The 19,685-nt window shown below is 41.9% G+C and overlaps 4 protein-coding genes and 2 pseudogenes across 4 annotated transcripts; all 6 read right to left on the bottom strand.

Moving 5' to 3' along the window:
- Positions 1-607: 607 nt before the first annotated feature.
- LOC127140496 (protocadherin beta-16-like) lies at positions 608-3,753 on the bottom strand (annotated as a pseudogene).
- Positions 3,754-3,980: 227 nt separating this feature from the next.
- LOC108899964 (protocadherin gamma-A11-like) lies at positions 3,981-7,116 on the bottom strand. Its single transcript, XM_051068382.1, has 2 exons — positions 4,230-7,116; positions 3,981-4,063 (listed from the first exon to the last, which is right to left on the bottom strand). The coding sequence occupies exons 1-2, from the start codon at positions 6,634-6,636 to the stop codon at positions 3,981-3,983; spliced, it is 2,490 nt and encodes an 829-aa protein (XP_050924339.1). The 5' UTR covers positions 6,637-7,116.
- Positions 7,117-7,372: 256 nt separating this feature from the next.
- LOC108899963 (protocadherin gamma-A7-like) lies at positions 7,373-9,909 on the bottom strand (annotated as a pseudogene).
- Positions 9,910-10,293: 384 nt separating this feature from the next.
- Positions 10,294-13,378, bottom strand: LOC108899965 (protocadherin gamma-A11-like). The gene is given in 2 exon segments (XM_051068383.1): positions 10,294-12,176; positions 12,179-13,378. Coding segments are annotated over 2 exon segments (2,487 nt in total). The 5' UTR covers positions 13,140-13,378; the 3' UTR covers positions 10,294-10,650.
- Positions 13,379-13,909: 531 nt separating this feature from the next.
- LOC108899962 (protocadherin gamma-A8-like) lies at positions 13,910-16,729 on the bottom strand. Its single transcript, XM_018700723.2, is given in 1 exon segment — positions 13,910-16,729. A coding segment is annotated over 1 exon segment (2,460 nt). The 5' UTR covers positions 16,513-16,729; the 3' UTR covers positions 13,910-14,052.
- Positions 16,730-17,094: 365 nt separating this feature from the next.
- LOC108899966 (protocadherin gamma-A7-like) lies at positions 17,095-18,567 on the bottom strand (the record flags this gene model as incomplete). The annotated part of the gene is made up of 1 exon (XM_051068384.1): positions 17,095-18,567. A coding segment is annotated over one exon (1,057 nt), but the record flags the coding sequence as incomplete, so codon positions are not given.
- Positions 18,568-19,685: the final 1,118 nt, after the last annotated feature.

Below are 19,685 nucleotides of genomic sequence, written 5' to 3'. Positions count from 1 at the left end.
ACATATGCTTTGAAGACCAACAGCGGCCCTTAGAGTCCGATATGAAAATACAAGTGCTGTCAGAACAGAAAGGAAATAACTCATTTGATGAGCCGTTTAATGTGTACAACTGATGTTCAAAAGAATCTAAAAGTTATGTGTAATTCAGTGTGTGCATGTAATATATTTACCACCAGACAGCCACAGATGATTAGATGTAGAGAAAGATGTTTAAATGACAGAGTGGGAGAAAGTGGGAGAGCAAAATGCAGTACAGCAAAGAGACGTGTTAAGTAAAAGCACTCTGTTGTCGTATTACTGCGCTTGATTTCTCCCTCCAGAAATGACTTAACTCGAAACAGAAAGTCCATGCATATTTTCGCATAACAGACAGAAAATATCTCATGTGGTACAGAAAATAAATACCAGTACAGGTAATATTGCCCGTGTGCATCTTCGTTACTGACTCCCTTGCACTCAGTAAAGTGGCTTAACTCTTAGAGGAGCTGTCCAACACTAGTAGTACTGAGGAAGCCCCTGAACATGTAGTGAGAAAAGCCATAATAAACAAGTAGTATATGTAAAATACACTATATTGATGCACTGTAAGTTTGTGAAAAACGATAGCTCAAAAACCAACCTCTAGAGGAGAGTCTGGTTCATCCAGGATGCTCTTTTCACTCTGTATCCGCTGCATCGTCCCTGTAGAACTGGGGTCCATTATCAGCACGTTCTGACTACCAGCTCTGCCGAACTTACAGTCACTCTTCTGGAGTCAGTCGTCCTGCACACCTCGTAATTGTACACGTGTTGGAGAGTCCCTGTCCCCAAAGTGTCTGAGTAACGTGGTGGATAATATGGAATCACAGGGAGATTGGAGTGATACAGGATGCGAGACTGTCTCCATCTGTAGATTTTCACTGATATAATAACCACTAAACACGTGATGAAGAGGAAGGAAACTACAGCCAGAGCCAACACTAAGTAAAAAGTCAGGTTGTCATTGTACTCCTTGTCCTGGGGTAAAATCAGTGAACTCCGACAGAACTTCGGGGAAGCTGTCCGCCACCGCCACGTTAAACAATGACTGTAAGCTGAACGAGAGGGCTGCCCCGTTGTCTTCCACTATAACAGTCAGTCTTTGTTTCACTGCATCTTTATCAGTCACTTGGCGGATAGTTCTTATTTCTCCATTCTGTAAGCCCACTTCAAACAGCGCCCTGTCTGTGGCTTTCTGCAGTTTATAGGAGAGCCAGGCATTCTGTCCAGAGTCCACATCAACAGCCACCACTTTAGTCACCAGATAGCCCACATCTGCTGAACGAGGCACCATTTCAGCCACCAGAGAGCCACCAGTCTGGACTGGGTACAGAACCTGAGGAGGGTTGTCGTTCTGGTCCTGGATCAGTATTCTAACAGTAGCCACCGAGCTCAGAGGAGGGGATCCAGCATCACGAGCAGTCACGTTAAATTCAAACCACTTAATCTGCTCAAAATCAAACGACCTCACTGCATGAATAACACCCGTTTCTGAATTTTACTGCCACTAAAGAAGACACCGCTACCCCATTAATCTCTTTCTCCTCCAGAAAGTATGAAACTCGAGCGTTTTGGCCCCAGTCTGCATCACTGGCACTGAGAGTAAACACAGAAAAACCAGGAGAGTTGTTCTCTGGTATCGTCTTACTGTATTCTGATTTATAAAATTTGGGTGGGCTGTCATTCACATCAGACACTTTTACATTGATGTTTTTACTGCTAGACAGAGGCGGGGAGCCTTGGTCAGACACGGTTATGGTGATGTTATACTCAGGAATACTTTCTCTGTCTAAGAAGTTTTCAGTCACTATGGTGTAATATCCAGTTAAGGAAGACTCAATTTTGAAGGGTAAGTCAGAATTAATGGAGCATTTGACAACACCGTTGCCATCAGAGTCTTCGTCGTCGACATTAACAACAGCTATAGTTGTACCTGTGGGTGAATCCTCGGATATAGAGTTAGAAAATGACATAAGCTGTATCGTTGGGACGTTGTCATTCTCATCAATTATTTGAATAATAACTTTGCACGTGTCTGTATATCCCCCCGTGGTCACTAGCCTGCACGTTTAATTGATAAGTCTTTGATTTTTCAAAATCTAGTTTACCTGCCAACTTTAATCTCTCCAGTTTTAACATTGACTTCAAAAAGCTGCTTCGCTTCTCTTGCAACATGAGCTATGGAGTAAGTTACTTCACCATTGATTCCTTTATCTGCATCATTTGCACTAACAGTGGTTACCACTGTTCCTTCAGGAGAATTCTCCTTGACATCTGCTTTATAAACAGGCTGGCTGCACACTGGCGCATTATCGTTAGCATCTAGCACAGTGATATGAACACGCACTGTTCCCGATCTATGTGGCTCACCGCCATCTGAAGCAATCAGCACGAGTGTGTGAGTCTCCTCTTTCTCTCCGGTCTAAAGGGTTTTGTAAAACTATTTCGATAAATCTGCCTCCATCCGGTTGATTCTGTACCTCCAATTTGAAATTATCTGAGGGTTTCAGGGTGTATTTCTGAATATCGTTAATACCAACATCAGGGTCGTCTGCACTCTCCAATGAGAAACGAGTCCCCGATGCAGCATTTTCAACTATTTTCAAATTGACTGCATCCTTTGGGAACAGTGGACTGTTATCGTTAATATCTGTTACCTCCACTGTTACCCGATAAAGCTGGATTGGATTTTCTAAAATCACATCAAAACTAAAGCTACATGGCGTCGTCTTTCCACAAAGCTCTTCCCGGTCGATTCGCTCTTTAATAACAAGGGTGCCTTTGTCTCGGTTTAAATCGACATACTGTCGGCTTCCTTTTGTAATAATACGAGCTTTACCCGATATGAGCCTCGCCACATCCAAACCTAAATCTCTAGCAATGTTTCCAACAAAAGAGCCCTCTGCCTGCTCCTCCGGTATGGAATACCGAGCCTGTCCACTCACTGAGCTCAGCCTGCAAAGACAAAGAATGACAACCAGTGTCTGCCATCGGCCTCTGTGAGCTATTTTCCTTATACAAGCCATCATAAATCCAAAGGTACCCACGCAGTGATCCCGTTCAATGGAAAATTAAAATAATTACATCCATAAATGGAAATGGTAAAGGTATTTTCCGCCGTGAAATTCCACACTCTCGACCTTAACGGGCCAGACCGTCTTCTTTCCAAGCAGTACAACACCAAATGGAGTTAAAGGGGTGGGCCGCTGTACAGCTTATTTGGACAGTTAAGTCAGTGATGTATCAACAGCGGCGCTCAGAGCCCACATACGGTAATGTATGTGGTGTGCACATTATTAGGAACAGTTTGTATCCGAATCAAATGTCTAGTTATCAGTCTAACAGCGACATTTTGGAATAACGTAAATGGACAGCATGAGTGAAGCCTATGTTTTTACACTGACCAGGCTCTGTTCCACAAAATCAGCTTAAGTTCAAGATGGTAGTAAAATGGCTTTGTTTTCTTATTTAATTAAAATTAATTCCCTAAAGATCACGACTGGTGCTGTAAGGGTGAAACATTAATGAACTTAGCTATAAAAATATGCACGTTAGCGTCAAACACACAAACAGTATTACAATCTAACTACCAAAAAATAGAATGGATAGGGAAAATCAGAGGACAGAGATATGGCCTTGTCTGGTCTTTTTGTATTCAATGGTTGTACCATCTAGATTTTTGGATTTTCCCTGTTAAGTGTCTACACAGTTTTCAGTAACAGCGACAAAACCGCCATGAAAAAAAGAAGAAATAAATTGTAAAATGGTTGCTGCCAGGTCCACCGACTGAGCTATTCATTGAGGATTACCTCTGTGAATAGCATATTGGTCCTAAAACAACTTCCAGACTCCGGTTAGTGTGATTCTATACCTAATTCTCTTATTGTGTCGATATGGTATTAGACAGTTCAGTGAAACTATTAATAGCCCGGCTTGAACTACAAGCGGTAAAGAGAGGTGTTTCAAAGTGAATCCATCGACTGGTCCAGCACCATGGACAGCGATACTAAAGCGATGTTGACAGCCGCACTCTTTGCTCTCAATACTTCAGGAGGAAAAACAATGACAAAATAGATAGATAGATAGATAGATAGATAGATAGATAGATAGATAGATAGATAGATAGATAGATAGATAGATAGATAGATAGATAGATAGATAGAGAAATTATAACACTCACCAAAGTTGACATCTGAGAACAGTTGCCTGACAACTGTTTTTCCACCTGGGGTGTATCAGTCCAGCTCCATCCACACTCACTAAACTTTGACTCATCGGTTGCATATATTTCATGTCACTCTTCCTGGAGTCAGTCGTCCTGCACACCTCGTAATTGTACACGTGTTGGAGAGTCCCTGTCCCCAAAGTGTCTGAGTAACGTGGTGGATAATATGGAATAACAGGGAGATTGGAGTGATACAGGATGCGAGACTGTCTCCATCTGTAGATTTTCACTGATATAATAACCACTAAACACGTGATGAAGAGGAAGGAAACTACAGCCAGAGCCAACACTAAGTAAAAAGTCAGGTTGTCATTGTACTCCTTGTCCTGGGTAAAGTCAGTGAACTCCGACAGCACTTCAGGGAAGCTGTCCGCCACCGCCACGTTAACAATGACTGTAGCTGAACGAGAGGGCTGCCCGTTGTCCTCCACTATAACAGTCAGTCTTTGTTTCACTGCATCTTTATCAGTCACTTGGCGGATAGTTCTTATTTCTCCATTCTGTAAGCCCACTTCAAACAGCGCCCTGTCTGTGGCTTTCTGTAGTTTATAGGAGAGCCAGGCATTCTGTCCAGAGTCCACATCAACAGCCACCACTTTAGTCACCAGATAGCCCACATCTGCTGAACGAGGCACCATTTCAGCCACCAGAGAGCCACCAGTCTGGACTGGATATAGAACCTGAGGAGGGTTGTCGTTCTGATCCTGAATATTTAATTTAATAGTCGTATTGCTGCTTAGAGGTGGTGAGCCTCCATCCTGGGCTTTGACTGTAAATACAAGCTGCTTGATCTGTTCATAATCAAATGAGCGAACTGCATGTATAAGTCCAGTTTCAGAGTTTATGGACACATAAGAAGAAACTGGGTTGCCACTGACCTGTGTGTCCTCCAGGAAATAGGAGATTCTCGCGTTTTGATTCCAGTCAGAGTCCCGCGCGCTGACAGTGGTGATAGACATTCCAGGAGAATTATTCTCTTTGACATAAGCAGAATATGAAGTTTTGTCAAACAATGGGCCGTTATCGTTTACGTCAGAGATTCTAAGTTGTAATGTGACAGAGCTAGAGAGAGGTGGAGAACCTGAATCAGTGGCTATTATTGTGATATCGAATTCAGAAGTAGTCTCTCTGTCAAAATGCTGGTCCGCCACTAAATTGTAGTAGTTAGTTAGAGACGACTGGATTTTTAACGGAAGTGTTTTGTCTATAGCACATTTTATTTGTCCATTTTTCTCTGAGTCAGCGTCTTTGACATTGATAACAGCTATTGTCGTGCCCAGAGGGGCATCTTCTGATATAGTATTAGAAAATGACATGATATTAATAACCGGAACATTGTCGTTAACGTCAATAACATCAATTATAACTTTACTGGTCCCAGTCAAACCGCCTCGATCCCTTGCCTCTAACCTCAGCTCATATTTCTTCTCTTTTTCAAAGTCAATGAGTCCGGCAACTGAAATGACACCTGTGTTTTCATCGATGCTAAACATATCAACCGTACTGCCTTTTATTTTCGAAAAATTGAAAATTATTTCACCATAAGAGCCACTATCTGCATCAGTAGCGTTAACTGTTGTAATATAAGTTCCCTTTGGCGCATTTTCCACAACGACGGCCCTGTAAACTGACTGGTTGAAAACGGGGGCATTATCGTTTGCATCTAAGACAGATACTTTTATATTCACAGTACCTGATCTTTGTGGATTTCCACCGTCTACAGCTATTACTTTTAGAGGGAGAGTGGGGTGCTCCTCTCTGTCTAATGGCTTCTGAAGCACCAATTCTGCGTATTTACTGCCGTCTGGATTTGCATGTTGTTTCAGAATGAAATAATTATTGAGAGAAAGAATGTAATTTTGTAATGCATTTACTCCAACGTCAGGATCAACTGCGCTTTCGACAGGAAATTTTGCTCCAACCATAGCAGATTCGCTCATTTCAAACTGAATGTCTGTATTTGGAAAGAAAGGAGCATTATCATTTATATCTAAAATTTCGACAGTGACACGATGAAGTTCGATCGGATTTTCTAAAATCATTTCAAAGCTGAGGCTGCACGGTGTCACATCTCCACAAAGCTGCTCTCGGTCTATTCTCTCATTCACGACAAGAATCCCTTTGTCTGTCTTCAGCTCGGTGTACTGGATGTTTTCTCCACTGACGATGCGGGCACGGCCAGCACGGAGCCTTTGCAGATCCAGACCGAGGTCTTGTGCTACACTGCCAATAACGGAACCTTTTTTCATCTCCTCTGGGATAGAATAACGAATCTGGCCAGTCACTCTATCGCCCACAGAAGTAAGCAAGATGAGAAATCCCAGTTTCCATTGTAATATACAAGATAATCGCCATCTTACATTTCTAGAGTAGAGGTGGCCTCGGGTTTCCATATCAGCAAAAATAAAACCTACTAATGAAGTCTCCTCACTTAAGGAAAATAAACACGAGATTGTAGTCCACTTTAAAATGTATGGTGCTTTGAGATAACAACGCGGTCTTCGTATATTCCAAACACGAATTTGTAAAAAGATTGGCTCTTCACGCCCTGTCCTTTCACGAAGGACTATAATTCCACTGTCATGCCCAACGACGATACAGAGGAAAGGGAAGGGGAAGGCTCGCTGTGAACACTAACATCGTTTTGCTAACCAACAGCGTCACTTAGAGTCCAAATCCTGAACTCCTCAGAGTGGGGCCCCGAGGCCAAGTATTTAATGCATATGAATATGTGAACTTAGAGCTCGAATGTACTATCACTACATTTACGTTACCCTGAAAAAACGGAGTCAAATGAAGTACTGAAACAACAGCAGAAGCAGTGCAAACACTGCAATGGCATTCAATCAAATATTGTTGGATAAATGTTAGAAATATTACATGACGTTTAAAAAGCAACACATAACTATAATATATAAAGGAATGGGGTGTCGCTGTCTATGGTACTGAAAGCATCATGAGTACAGCAAAGGGACAGCAGGAGCCAGAGCAAAGGTGAGAAAGAAAAGAACTAAAACACTGATATTAAATATGTGGAAACTCTATTCACTATGGTCCGCTATAATGTGCAGAGACTTAAAAGTTATTTCTTCTAAAACGGAAAACAACAGTCACATTCATTAAACAAAGTCCACCACTTGATTGCTGCCGTATAGTGGCACATTACTGATTTCGCTACAACTGGCAGGTTAGAATAAAAGCACAGTAAGCAATCAGCAGGAAGAGAAGTAGTGGGATTTCGAGCGCAAAGCTCCAGAGATTGGGTCAGGTGATAAAACTGAACTAACCTCTAGAGGAGAGTCTGGTTCATCCAGGATGCTCTTTTCACTCTGTATCCGCTGCATCGTCCCTGTAGAACTGGGGTCCATTATCAACACGTTCTGACTACCAGCTCGGCCGAACTTACAGTCACTCTTTCTGGAGTCAGTCGTCCTGCACACCTCGTAATTGTACACGTGTTGGAGAGTCCCTGTCCCCAAAGTGTCTGAGTAACGTGGAGGATAATATGGAATCACAGGGAGATTGGAGTGATACAGGATGCGAGACTGTCTCCATCTGTAGATTTTCACTGATATAATAACCACTAAACACGTGATGAAGAGGAAGGAAACTACAGCCAGAGCCAACACTAAGTAAAAAGTCAGGTTGTCATTGTACTCCTTGTCCTGGGTAAAAGTCAGTGAACTCCGACAGCACTTCAGGGAAGCTGTCCGCCACCGCCACGTTAACAATGACTGTAGCTGAACGAGAGGGCTGCCCGTTGTCCTCCACTATAACAGTCAGTCTTTGTTTCACTGCATCTTTATCAGTCACTTGGCGGATAGTTCTTATTTCTCCATTCTGTAAGCCCACTTCAAACAGCGCCCTGTCTGTGGCTTTCTGCAGTTTATAGGAGAGCCAGGCATTCTGTCCAGAGTCCACATCAACAGCCACCACTTTAGTCACCAGATAGCCCACATCTGCTGAACGAGGCACCATTTCAGCCACCAGAGAGCCACCAGTCTGGACTGGGTACAGAACCTGAGGAGGGTTGTCGTTCTGGTCCTGGATCAGTATTTTCACAGTCACATTGCTACTGAGGAGGAGGAGAGCCTCCATCCTGAGCTTTGACGACGAAAACCAATTGTTTAACTTGCTCATAATCAAACGAGCGAACTGCATGTATCACTCCACTTTCTGCATTTACAGACACAGACTGAGAAACTGGAGATCCGTCAAGATCAGAATCCTCCAGAATATACGATATGCCGAGCGTTTTGGTTTTCATCAGGATCTTTAGCTCTCACCAGTGACAAGAGAAACGCCTGGAGAGTTATTCTCCGCAATAAAAGCGCTGTAAACACCTTGTGAAAACACTGGAGAGTTATCGTTCACATCAGAGACCTTTAAATGAAAGGTTCTTTTTGTGGAGAGAGGAGGCATTCCTGCATCTGTCGCAACAACAGTGATGTTATAGTCTGAAACACTTTCACGATCTAATACAGTATCAGTCACCAATGTATAGTAATTTCTTAAATTTGATTTGATTTTGAAAGGTGCGTTTTGTTCTATTCTACAGTTTACTTGTCCGTTATCACTTGAATCGAGATCCTTTACATTTATAATGCCAATAGTTGTACCGGGAGGGGAGTCCTCTGACACAGGACTAGTGAACGACATGACGCTATAGTAGGGGCGTTGTCATTCACATCAGTAACTTCAATTATCACTTTACTTGAATCCGTTAAACCTCCCTGATCCTTTGCATCAATTCTGAGCTCATATTTCTTATCCCTCTCAAAATCTATTGGGCCCGAAACAGACAACACACCAGAGACCTGATCTATGGACAATAAGTCAGCTATATTGCTCTTCACATTTGAAATTGAATATGTGATGTAACCATTCGACCCACTATCTACGTCTGTAGCATTAACAGTAACGATTTTAGTCCCCTTTGCTGCGTTTTCTATCACCGTGGCCTTATAAACAGACTGATTGAAAACGGGCGCATTGTCATTGGCATCTAAAACTACTATGTTTATATTTACGGTTCCAGATCTCTGTGGATTTCCACCATCTACTGCTATAAGCTTCAAAGAGAGACTGGGAACCTTTTCTCTGTCTAACTGTTTCTGAAGCACTATCTCTGCATATTTACTCCCGTCTGGATTTACATGTTGCTTCAAAACGAAATTGTCGTTTGAGGTTAAAACATAATTTTGCAGGCCATTGACGCCGACATCAGGGATCCTCTGCACTGTCCAGCACCAAATCGCCGCCCCAATGTTAGCGGACTCGCTTATATCTAACATAATATCTGACTTCTTGAAAACGGGAGGATGATCATTCACATCTAACACTTCAATCGTTTACGTGGTGTAGCTCCATGGGATTTTCTAAAATCATTTCAAAGCTGAAACTGCACGGTGTCACGTCTCCACAAAGCTGCTCACGGTCTATTCTTTCATTGACGACTAAAATGCCTTTGTCTGTTTTCAGCTCAGTGTACTGATTGTTCTCTCCGGTGACGATACCGGGCTCGACCAGAATGAAGCCTTTTCAGATCCAAACCAAGATCCTGTGCTACATTACCGAATAAGAGAACCCTTCTTCATCTCCTCCGGTACTGAGTAGCGGATCTGACCAGCTACGATTTTAAAGAAGAAAAGCAAAAAAATTACCATTGCCGCGTTGGAATCCGAAATACAAACGCCATTTGCCAGAGCAGCTGCTGATACGCCATGTCAGAATGGGAAATTTTCAGGGAAAAAGGAACCGTGATCTTCGGATCTGCATCCAGTAATATAAAGTCCTCCAGAACTGCGTGGTTAAGATATTATTTAAAAAAACAAAACAACAAAGCAACCAGAGTCCAAAAAGTATTTCTCATCCAAGATATATGCGTTTACTGATGATGCCTCTAAGACTACTTCAGTGTGATACTCACAAAGAACGTCACTGAACTGCAACAGGGAGGTTTGTTGATTACACATTATATTCTTGTTCAACAGCGTCACTTAGAGTCCAAAGTGTGTACCACAACACAGCGAAAAGCTTGAAAGAGCATAATAAACATCCAAACCGAGGGGAAAAGGATAAACACTGATGTGTGTATTATCACGGACAGATTAAATAAATAAAAATACATATGCAAATTTTGAGAGCCTTGCCAGTAGGTACATGTTTTGATAATAATGAAAATTGGTTTTGTTGTTGTTATAATGATAATTATTGTTATTACTATTATACAGTAAATAGTATAAGGTGAATTTCTCATTAGAAGTTATGTTGGAAATGGAAAGTTATCAAACAGGAAGTATTGTATATTAAAGAGGAGCTGTCCGCACTGTGGTACTGAAAAACATCGCGCTCACTTGTTGTGGGGTTAAACTACATCCAACGACTCATTGCAATTTAATTTCAGTTCAGACAAAAAAAAGATTCCAAAAATAAACAAGTTGCGTCTTGCACCTCACCTCTAGAGGAGAGTCTGGTTCATCCAGGATGCTCTTTTCATTCTGTAACCGCTGCATCGTCCCTGTAGAACTGGGGTCCATTATCAGCACGTTCTGACTACCAGCTCTGCCGAACTTACAGTCACTCTTTCTGGAGTCAGTCGTCCTGCACACCTCGTAATTGTACACGTGTTGGAGAGTCCCTGTCCCCAAAGTGTCTGAGTAACGTGGTGGATAATATGGAATCACAGGGAGATTGGAGTGATACAGGATGCGAGACTGTCTCCATCTGTAGATTTTCACTGATATAATAAACACTAAACACGTGATGAAGAGGAAGGAAACTACAGCCAGAGCCAACACTAAGTAAAAAGTCAGGTTGTCATTGTATTCCTTGTCCTGTGTAAAGTCAGTGAACTCCGACAGCACTTCAGGGAAGCTGTCCGCCACCGCCACGTTAACAATGACTGTAGCTGAACGAGAGGGCTGCCCGTTGTCCTCCACTATAACAGTCAGTCTTTGTTTCACTGCATCTTTATCAGTCACTTGGCGGATAGTTCTTATTTCTCCATTCTGTAAGCCCACTTCAAACAGCGCCCTGTCTGTGGCTTTCTGCAGTTTATAGGAGAGCCAGGCATTCTGTCCAGAGTCCACATCAACAGCCACCACTTTAGTCACCAGATAGCCCACATCTGCTGAACGAGGCACTATTTCAGCTACCAGAGAGCCACCAGTCTGGACTGGGTACAGAACCTGAGGAGGGTTGTCGTTCTGGTCGTGGATCAGTATTTTAACAGTCACATTGCTACTGAGTGGAGGTGAACCTCCATCCTGCGCTTTGACAATGAAAACCAGCTGTTTGATTTGCTCATAATCAAACGAGCGAACTGCATGTATCACTCCACTTTCTGCATTTATAGAAACATACTCAGAAACTGGAGATCCACCGGTATTAGTATCTTCCAAAATATACGATATTCGGGCGTTTTGGTTTTCATCAGGATCTTTAGCTCTCACAGTGAGAACAGAAACGCCTGGAGAGTTATTCTCTGGAATAAATGCGCTGTAAACACCTCGTGGAAAAACCGGGGCATTATCGTTCACATCAGAGACCTTTAAATGAAAGGTTCTTTTTGTTGACAGAGGAGGCATTCCTGCATCTGTCGCAACAACAGTGATATTATAGTCTGAAACACTTTCACGGTCTAATACAATATCAGTCACCAATGTATAGTAATTTCTTAAATTGGATTTTATTTTGAAAGGTGCGTTTTGTTCTATTCTACAATTTACTTGTCCGTTATCACTTGAATCGAGATCTTTTACATTTATAATGCCAATTGTTGTACCGGGAGGGGAGTCCTCTGACACAGGACTAGTGAACGACATGACGCTAATAGTAGGGGCGTTGTCATTCACATCAGTAACTTCAATTATCACTTTACTTGAATCTGTCAAACCTCCTTGATCTTTTCCTTCTATTCTAAGTTCATATTTTTGTCTTTTTCATAATCAATAGAGCCTGTTATTGAAATGACGCCAGTTTTTTCATCAATTCTAAACAAATCACTTAGACCACTGTTCAGATCTGAAAAATAATACGTAACAATACTGTTTGACCCGATGTCTGCGTCACTGGCATTAACAGTGGTAACGTAAGTATCTCTGGGAGAATTTTCCATCACTGTAGCTTTGTACACAGATTGATTAAATACAGGTGCATTGTCATTGATATCAAGAACAGTCACATCTATATTTACTGTACCAGATCTCTGCGGACTTCCACCGTCTACAGCTATCAGCTTTAGAGACAGATGAGGATTTGTCTCTCTGTCTAATGGCTTCTGAAGAACCATCTCTGCGTATTTCTTTCCATCTGCATTTGAGTTTTGTTTTAAAACAAAATTGTCATTCTCGGTCAAAAAATATTCTCTGAGTCCATTAACACCCACATCTGGATCTTCTGCACTAGTCAGTGGAAATCGAGATCCAGTATTAGCGGATTCACTGATTTCAAAATGGATGCTGTTTCTTTTAAACGTGGGCGAATGATCATTTATGTCTGTTATTTCAACTGTAATTTGATATAGCTCCATCGGGTTTTCTAAAATCACCTCAAAGCTGAAACTACACGGTGTCACGTCTCCACAAAGCTGCTCTCGGTCAATTCTATCATTGACGACTAAAATCCCTTTGTCTGTCTTCAGCTCGGTGTACTGGATGCTCTCGCCGGTCACGATACGGGCCCGACCGGAACGAAGCCTTTTCAGATCCAAACCAAGATCCTGTGCTACATTACCGACTAGGGAACCTTTCTTCATCTCCTCTGGTATTGAATATCGGATATGTCCGTTGACCATACAAATTAAATAAAAAAGGACCAGCAGTAAATGCCAGTTCTGTCCGCAGCCAAAACGCCATTTTTCGCACCGGGTATAGGGTCGTATTCCACATGCCATAATAAATGAAAACACGAAAAAAAATGCCTTACAACGATCCAAGGACGACACTTATTTTGAAAAATAAAACTCACGAAGCACTAAGGAAAAACTGTATTGTTTTTACAGATAATATCTAAACGGATGTATCGGTTCATGTGAGTCTGTTTTCTGTCTGTCAGCCCACATAATGCACACTATCTCCTTTTCTCTCATAGGCCAGAGAAGCAAGGGAGGGGACTGTGTGTTAATGTTTCAAAGATTATGTTGGATTGACCAACAGCGTCCCTTAGAGTCCAAAATCAATAACACCATGCAACAATGAATTGTTTCTGGGAAAATGTACTATATAGAATTGGAAAAATTGTTAATTACATTTAAATACAAAATTATCTCAAAACAAGTTTTAGAGTGAAGCCGTTTTCAAGCTATTAGCTCTTATAATATGCAAGCATATGAATAAAAAAATGCCCGTGTGACGCACGTGAAACAGATAAATTACATACACAAAATACCACTAAAATTTCTATCATTGTTCACGAAGCGCTGGGAAATAAAACCCTAATAATTTGGTAATTAGAGCAATGAACGACGGCATTTTTGATTCTCAAAATGATAACTTAAATCACGCGCAAGGTGTTTTTCAAATACATAATCACGAGTGAATACACACAAGAGACTCTGGAGATCAGCACTTTCATATTTACAAAGTTGCAAGAACCTAGCAGGTTAGGAGTCTGCCTTAACACAACATTAACTAAGTCAAAGCAACGTGCGTGTGTAATTTCATTCTAACACTAACTCAGAGTAAAGAGTGATACTTTGTTGAAGTTCGGCATGTCAATACAGACGCAGTAATCTTATCAAGTGATACTGAGTACTGCTGTCCATGGTGCTGAACATGATGACATAGTGCGAAACAGTTCACTAGACGTTAAATGAACAAAGAAAAAATAATAATGGCACCTAGATGAAGCTATATTATTTGACTAACCTCTAGAGGAGAGTCTGGTTCATCCAGGATGCTCTTTTCACTTTGTATCCGCTGCATCGTCCCTGTAGAACTGGGGTCCATTATCAGCACGTTCTGACTACCAGCTCTGCCGAACTTACAGTCACTCTTTCTGGAGTCAGTCGTCCTGCACACCTCGTAATTGTACACGTGTTGGAGAGTCCCTGTCCCCAAAGTGTCTGAGTAACGTGGAGGATAATATGGAATCACAGGGAGATTGGAGTGATACAGGATGCGAGACTGTCTCCATCTGTAGATTTTCACTGATATAATAACCACTAAACACGTGATGAAGAGGAAGGAAACTACAGCCAGAGCCAACACTAAGTAAAAAGTCAGGTTGTCATTGTACTCCTTGTCCTGGGTAAAGTCAGTGAACTCCGACAGCACTTCAGGGAAGCTGTCCGCCACCGCCACGTTAACAATGACTGTAGCTGAACGAGAGGGCTGCCCGTTGTCCTCCACTATAACAGTCAGTCTTTGTTTCACTGCATCTTTATCAGTCACTTGGCGGATAGTTCTTATTTCTCCATTCTGTAAGCCCACTTCAAACAGCGCCCTGTCTGTGGCTTTCTGCAGTTTATAGGAGAGCCAGGCATTCTGTCCAGAGTCCACATCAACAGCCACCACTTTAGTCACCAGATAGCCCACGTCTGCTGAACGAGGCACCATTTCAGCCACCAGAGAGCCACCAGTCTGGACTGGGTACAGAACCTGAGGGGGGTTGTCGTTCTGGTCCTGGATCAGAATTTTCACAGTTACATTACTACTGAGTGGAGGAGAGCCTCCATCCTGAGCTTTGACAACGAATGTCAGTTCTTTGATCTGTTCGTAGTCATATGAGCGAACTGCATGAACGATTCCGCTTTCTGCATTTACAGAAACATATTCAGAAACTGGAAATCCGCCTACACCACTAACATCCAGAATATAAGATATGCGAGCGTTTTGGTTTTCATCAGGATCTTTAGCTCTCACAGTGAGAACAGAAACGCCTGGGGAGTTGTTCTCTGCAATACACGCACTGTAAACACCTTGTGAAAATGTTGGAGAATTATCGTTCACATCAGAGACCTTTAAATGAAAGGTTCTTTTTGTTGACAGAGGAGGCATTCCTGCATCTGTCGCAACAACAGTGATGTTATAGTCTGACACACTTTCACGGTCTAATACAATATCAGTTACCAATGTATAGTAATTTCTCAAATTAGATTTAATTTTGAAAGGTGCGTTTTGTTCTATTCTACAATTTACTTGTCCGTTATCACCTGAGTCGAGATCTTTTACATTTATAATGCCAATTGTTGTACCAGGAGGGGAGTCCTCTGACACAGGACTAGTGAATGACATCATATTAATGACAGGTGGGTTATCATTCACGTCAATCACATCAACTACAACTTTACTGGAGTCTGTCAAAGCCCCTTGGTCAGTTGCCTCAATGCGTATTTCATATTTCTTTGCTTTTTCATAGTCAACCTCCCCTGAAAGAAATATCACACCTGTTGTCTTGTTAATTTCGAAAATACTGTGTATGTTGCCTTGCATTTTTGAAATAGAATAATAAATCAAACCATTTGATCCACTGTCTGCATCACTAGCATTCACGGTGATTATATAAGTCCCTTTAGCGGCATTTTCCATAACAGTGGCTTTGTAGACTGACTGATTGAAAACAGGAGAATTGTCATTAACATCTAAGACAGTGATATCTATATTTACTGTACCAGATTTCTGTGGCGTCCCACCGTCCACTGCTATCAGCTTTAGGGACAGACTAGGATATCGCTCTCTATCCAACGGTTTCTCAAGGACCATCTCTGCATTTTTTCGTCCGTCATTATTTGAATGCTTTTTTAAGATAAAATTTTCATTCGGAGATAAATGATAGTCCTGAAGCCCATTGAGTCCTACATCAGGATCATTGGCTGTTGGTAAAACAAAACGCGCTCCCGGAGCGGCTGATTCTCCAATCGTCAGTTTCATGTCGTGCTGATGAAAAGAAGGTGAATTATCATTTATGTCCAATACTTCGACTGTAACGTGGTGCAGTTCCATCGGATTTTCTAAGATCAGATCAAAGCTGAAGCTGCACGGTGTTACATCTCCGCAAAGCTGCTCCCGGTCTATTCTCTCATTCACGACTAGAATCCCTTTGTCTGTCTTCAGCTCGGTGTACTGGATGCTTTCTCCGGTAACGATACGGGCCCGACCAGAACGCAGCCTCTGCATATCTATTCCAAGGTCCAATGCGACATTCCCAATAAGGGACCCCTTCTTCATCTCTTCTGGGATTGAATAACGTATTTGACCACTGGCAATATGACTTAGAAAAAGAGAAGCAGAATGCTTTGCGGCGTCAGTTTGTAGCACAAACGCCATCTTAAAGCCCGGCAGAGATGTTTTCTGAAATCCATGTTACCAAATAAGCGTTATGAAACGATACTCTTCAAACACTGGAGGATTTACAATAATTCCTCTCTCTCGTAGAAAAAAAATTCAAACCATTGCCAGTATATCTGGGTCCATCACAAATGTCGTCCACAGTCAAAGTATATCTGCCCAATACAGAGCAGAATGAAGGAAGGCACCGCCTAAAACACTGTTCCGATTTGTTTTTACTTGACCAACAGCGTCCCTTAGAGTCCACTCACTGAATATCAACACAAGGAAGAAAATTAACTGCAAATTCAATTCACATAGCAACTGACTGCCAACAATCTCACTTGCAGAGAAAATCAATATCGTCATTACCACGAAACTGAAACAAACACAAACTCTGGTATATGATAAATTCAGTAGTACAGTGGGGCCCTAAGCATCTAACATGCCACACAATACAGTGTCTTACGAGTGCAAGCAACGAAAAACTTTAACTATAGAAAACAATGCATTGCTGCACACAGAAGCACAGAAATGGAGGAAATTATTATAAAATCTCCAGAAAATTACCCACTTGCACTGCAAAAGCGTACAAAATAAAACTTCTATTGAATATTGATAAGCAGCGCAAAGGTGAGGAAAGGTTTGAATTTGAACAAGTCATCAACACCAGACGTGAGAGGTTCTGTTTTTTTTCTAATCCTATGACAGAAGTATTTACCTGATGTCTCTAGTTTTCTTAGAGTCAAAAACAATATAATTTGGAAATGCAAGAGAGATGCATTTTAACGTAATTCGTAGAACGTGGTTTTAAAAGCCATTGCTACGTTTGCACAGGGTGTTACAGAGGCAGAATCCTTGCAAAATGATTCAAACAACCTGAGGCGCTATCCCTGGTGCTGAAAATTAAAGCAAGGTGTTCAAGTATGCATAATCAGTGCAACCATTTAAGATGAAGAGAGAAAAACATACAGGATCAGAGGAAAGGTAAGGTTATCCTAACTCACCTCTAAAGGAGAGTCTGGTTCATCCAGGATGCTCGTTTCACTCTGCATTCGCTGCATCGTCCCTGTAGAACTGGGGTCCATTATCAACACGTTCTGACTACCAGCTCTGCCGAACTTACAGTCACTCTTTCTGGAGTCAGTCGTCCTGCACACCTCGTAATTGTACACGTGTTGGAGAGTCCCTGTCCCCAAAGTGTCTGAGTAACGTGGTGGATAATATGGAATCACAGGGAGATTGGAGTGACACAGGATGCGAGACTGTCTCCATCTGTAGATTTTCACTGATATAATAACCACTAAACACGTGATGAAGAGGAAGGAAACTACAGCCAGAGCCAACACTAAGTAAAAAGTCAGGTTGTCATTGTACTCCTTGTCCTGGGTAAAGTCAGTGAACTCCGACAGCACTTCAGGGAAGCTGTCCGCCACCGCCACGTTAACAATGACTGTAGCTGAACGAGAGGGCTGCCCGTTGTCCTCCACTATAACAGTCAGTCTTTGTTTCACTGCATCTTTATCAGTCACTTGGCGGATAGTTCTTATTTCTCCATTCTGTAAGCCCACTTCAAACAGCGCCCTGTCTGTGGCTTTCTGCAGTTTATAGGAGAGCCAGGCATTCTGTCCAGAGTCCACATCAACAGCCACCACTTTAGTCACCAGATAGCCCACGTCTGCTGAACGAGGCACCATTTCAGCCACCAGAGAGCCACCAGTCTGGACTGGATATAGAACCTGAGGAGGATTGTCGTTCTGGTCCTGGATCAGTATTTTCACAGTCACATTACTACTGAGTGGAGGAGAGCCTCCATCCTGAGCTTTGACTACTAGCTGAAGTTGTTTAATTTGCTCATAATCAAAGGAGCGAACCGCGCTAAGAACTCCAGTTTCAGAGTTTAAAGACACATAAGTAGAAACTGGACTACCACTGACCTGTGTGTCCTCTAAAAGATACGAGATTCTGGCGTTTTGGTTCCAATCAGAGTCCCTCGCGCTGACAGCAAATATTGAAATTCCAGGTGAATTATTCTCTGTGATCTGAGCAGAATAACTGCTTTTATCAAAAATGGTGCATTGTCGTTTACGTCAGAGATTTTAAGATGTAATTTTGTTGAGCTACAAAGTGGGGGAGTCCCAAAGTCCGTGGCTGTTATTGTTATGTTATATTCTGAGACCGACTCGCGGTCAAAATGTTGATCTGAAACTAAATTGTAATAGTTTGTTAAAGATGACTCGATTTTAAAGGGATGTTTGCCATCTATAGAACATTTTATTTGCCCATTTTTCTCAGAATCTGCATCTTTCACGTTCAAAATAGGCAATCGTTGTACCAGGACGTGAGTCTTCAGACAACGAGCTAGAAAGTGACATTATATTTATGACTGGGGCATTGTCGTTAACATCAATAACATCCAGTACAACTTTACTGGTCCCGGTGAGACCACCCTGATCTCTTGCCTCAACCCTAACCTCATATTTTCTGTCTTTTTCATAATCTATTTGACCAGATACAGAAATCGTTCCAGTATTTTCATCAATACTGAATATATCTGCTGCACTCCCTTTCATTTTAGACAAACTGTAAACGATGACTCCATTTGAACCGCTGTCTGCGTCTGTGGCATTTACTGTAATAATGTTTGTGCCTCTCATCGTGTTTTCCATCACAGATGCTTTATATACTGACTGGTTAAATACTGGAGCATTGTCGTTGGCATCTAAAACAGTGACATCTATATTTACTGTACCAGATCTCTGTGGTGTTCCTCCGTCAACTGCGATTAACTTTAAAGACAAATGTGGACGTTGCTCTCTGTCTAAAGGCTTCTGTAGCACCATTTCAACGTATTTACTTCCGTCTGGATTTGCATGTTGCTTCAAAATAAAATTGTCGTTTGGTGACAAAACATAATCTTGCAAAGCGTTCTGCCCCACATCTAGATCCTCTGCACTATGAAGTGGAAACTGCACTCCCACTACAGCCGATTCACTTATTTCAAAACTGATAGGTTTATCTTTGTTTGGGAAGACGGGAGCGTGATCATTTATATCCAAAACCTCAACTGTAATTCTGTGCAGTTCGATTGGATTTTCTAAAATCACCTCAAAACTGAAGCTACATGGCGTTATGTCTCCACAAAGCTGCTCTCGGTCTATTCTCTCATTCAC

The sequence above is a fragment of the Lates calcarifer genome, unplaced genomic scaffold (assembly GCF_001640805.2).
Source record: "Lates calcarifer isolate ASB-BC8 unplaced genomic scaffold, TLL_Latcal_v3 _unitig_4496_quiver_2964, whole genome shotgun sequence".
Lineage (NCBI taxonomy): Eukaryota > Metazoa > Chordata > Actinopteri > Centropomidae > Lates > Lates calcarifer.
This window is presented reverse-complemented; position numbering and strand designations above follow the sequence as displayed.

What these genes read in the sequence shown, in the direction of transcription:
- LOC108899964 (XM_051068382.1), bottom strand. Translation starts at nt 6,636, where the DNA reads ATGGAAACCCGAGGCCACCTCTACTCTAGAAATGTAAGATGGCGATTA. An exon ending in CCCCAGGTGGAAAAACAGTT is followed by an intron (nt 4,064 to 4,229) that starts GTCAGGCAACTG and finishes TTCCTCCTGAAG; the next exon opens with TATTGAGAGCAAAGAGTGCG.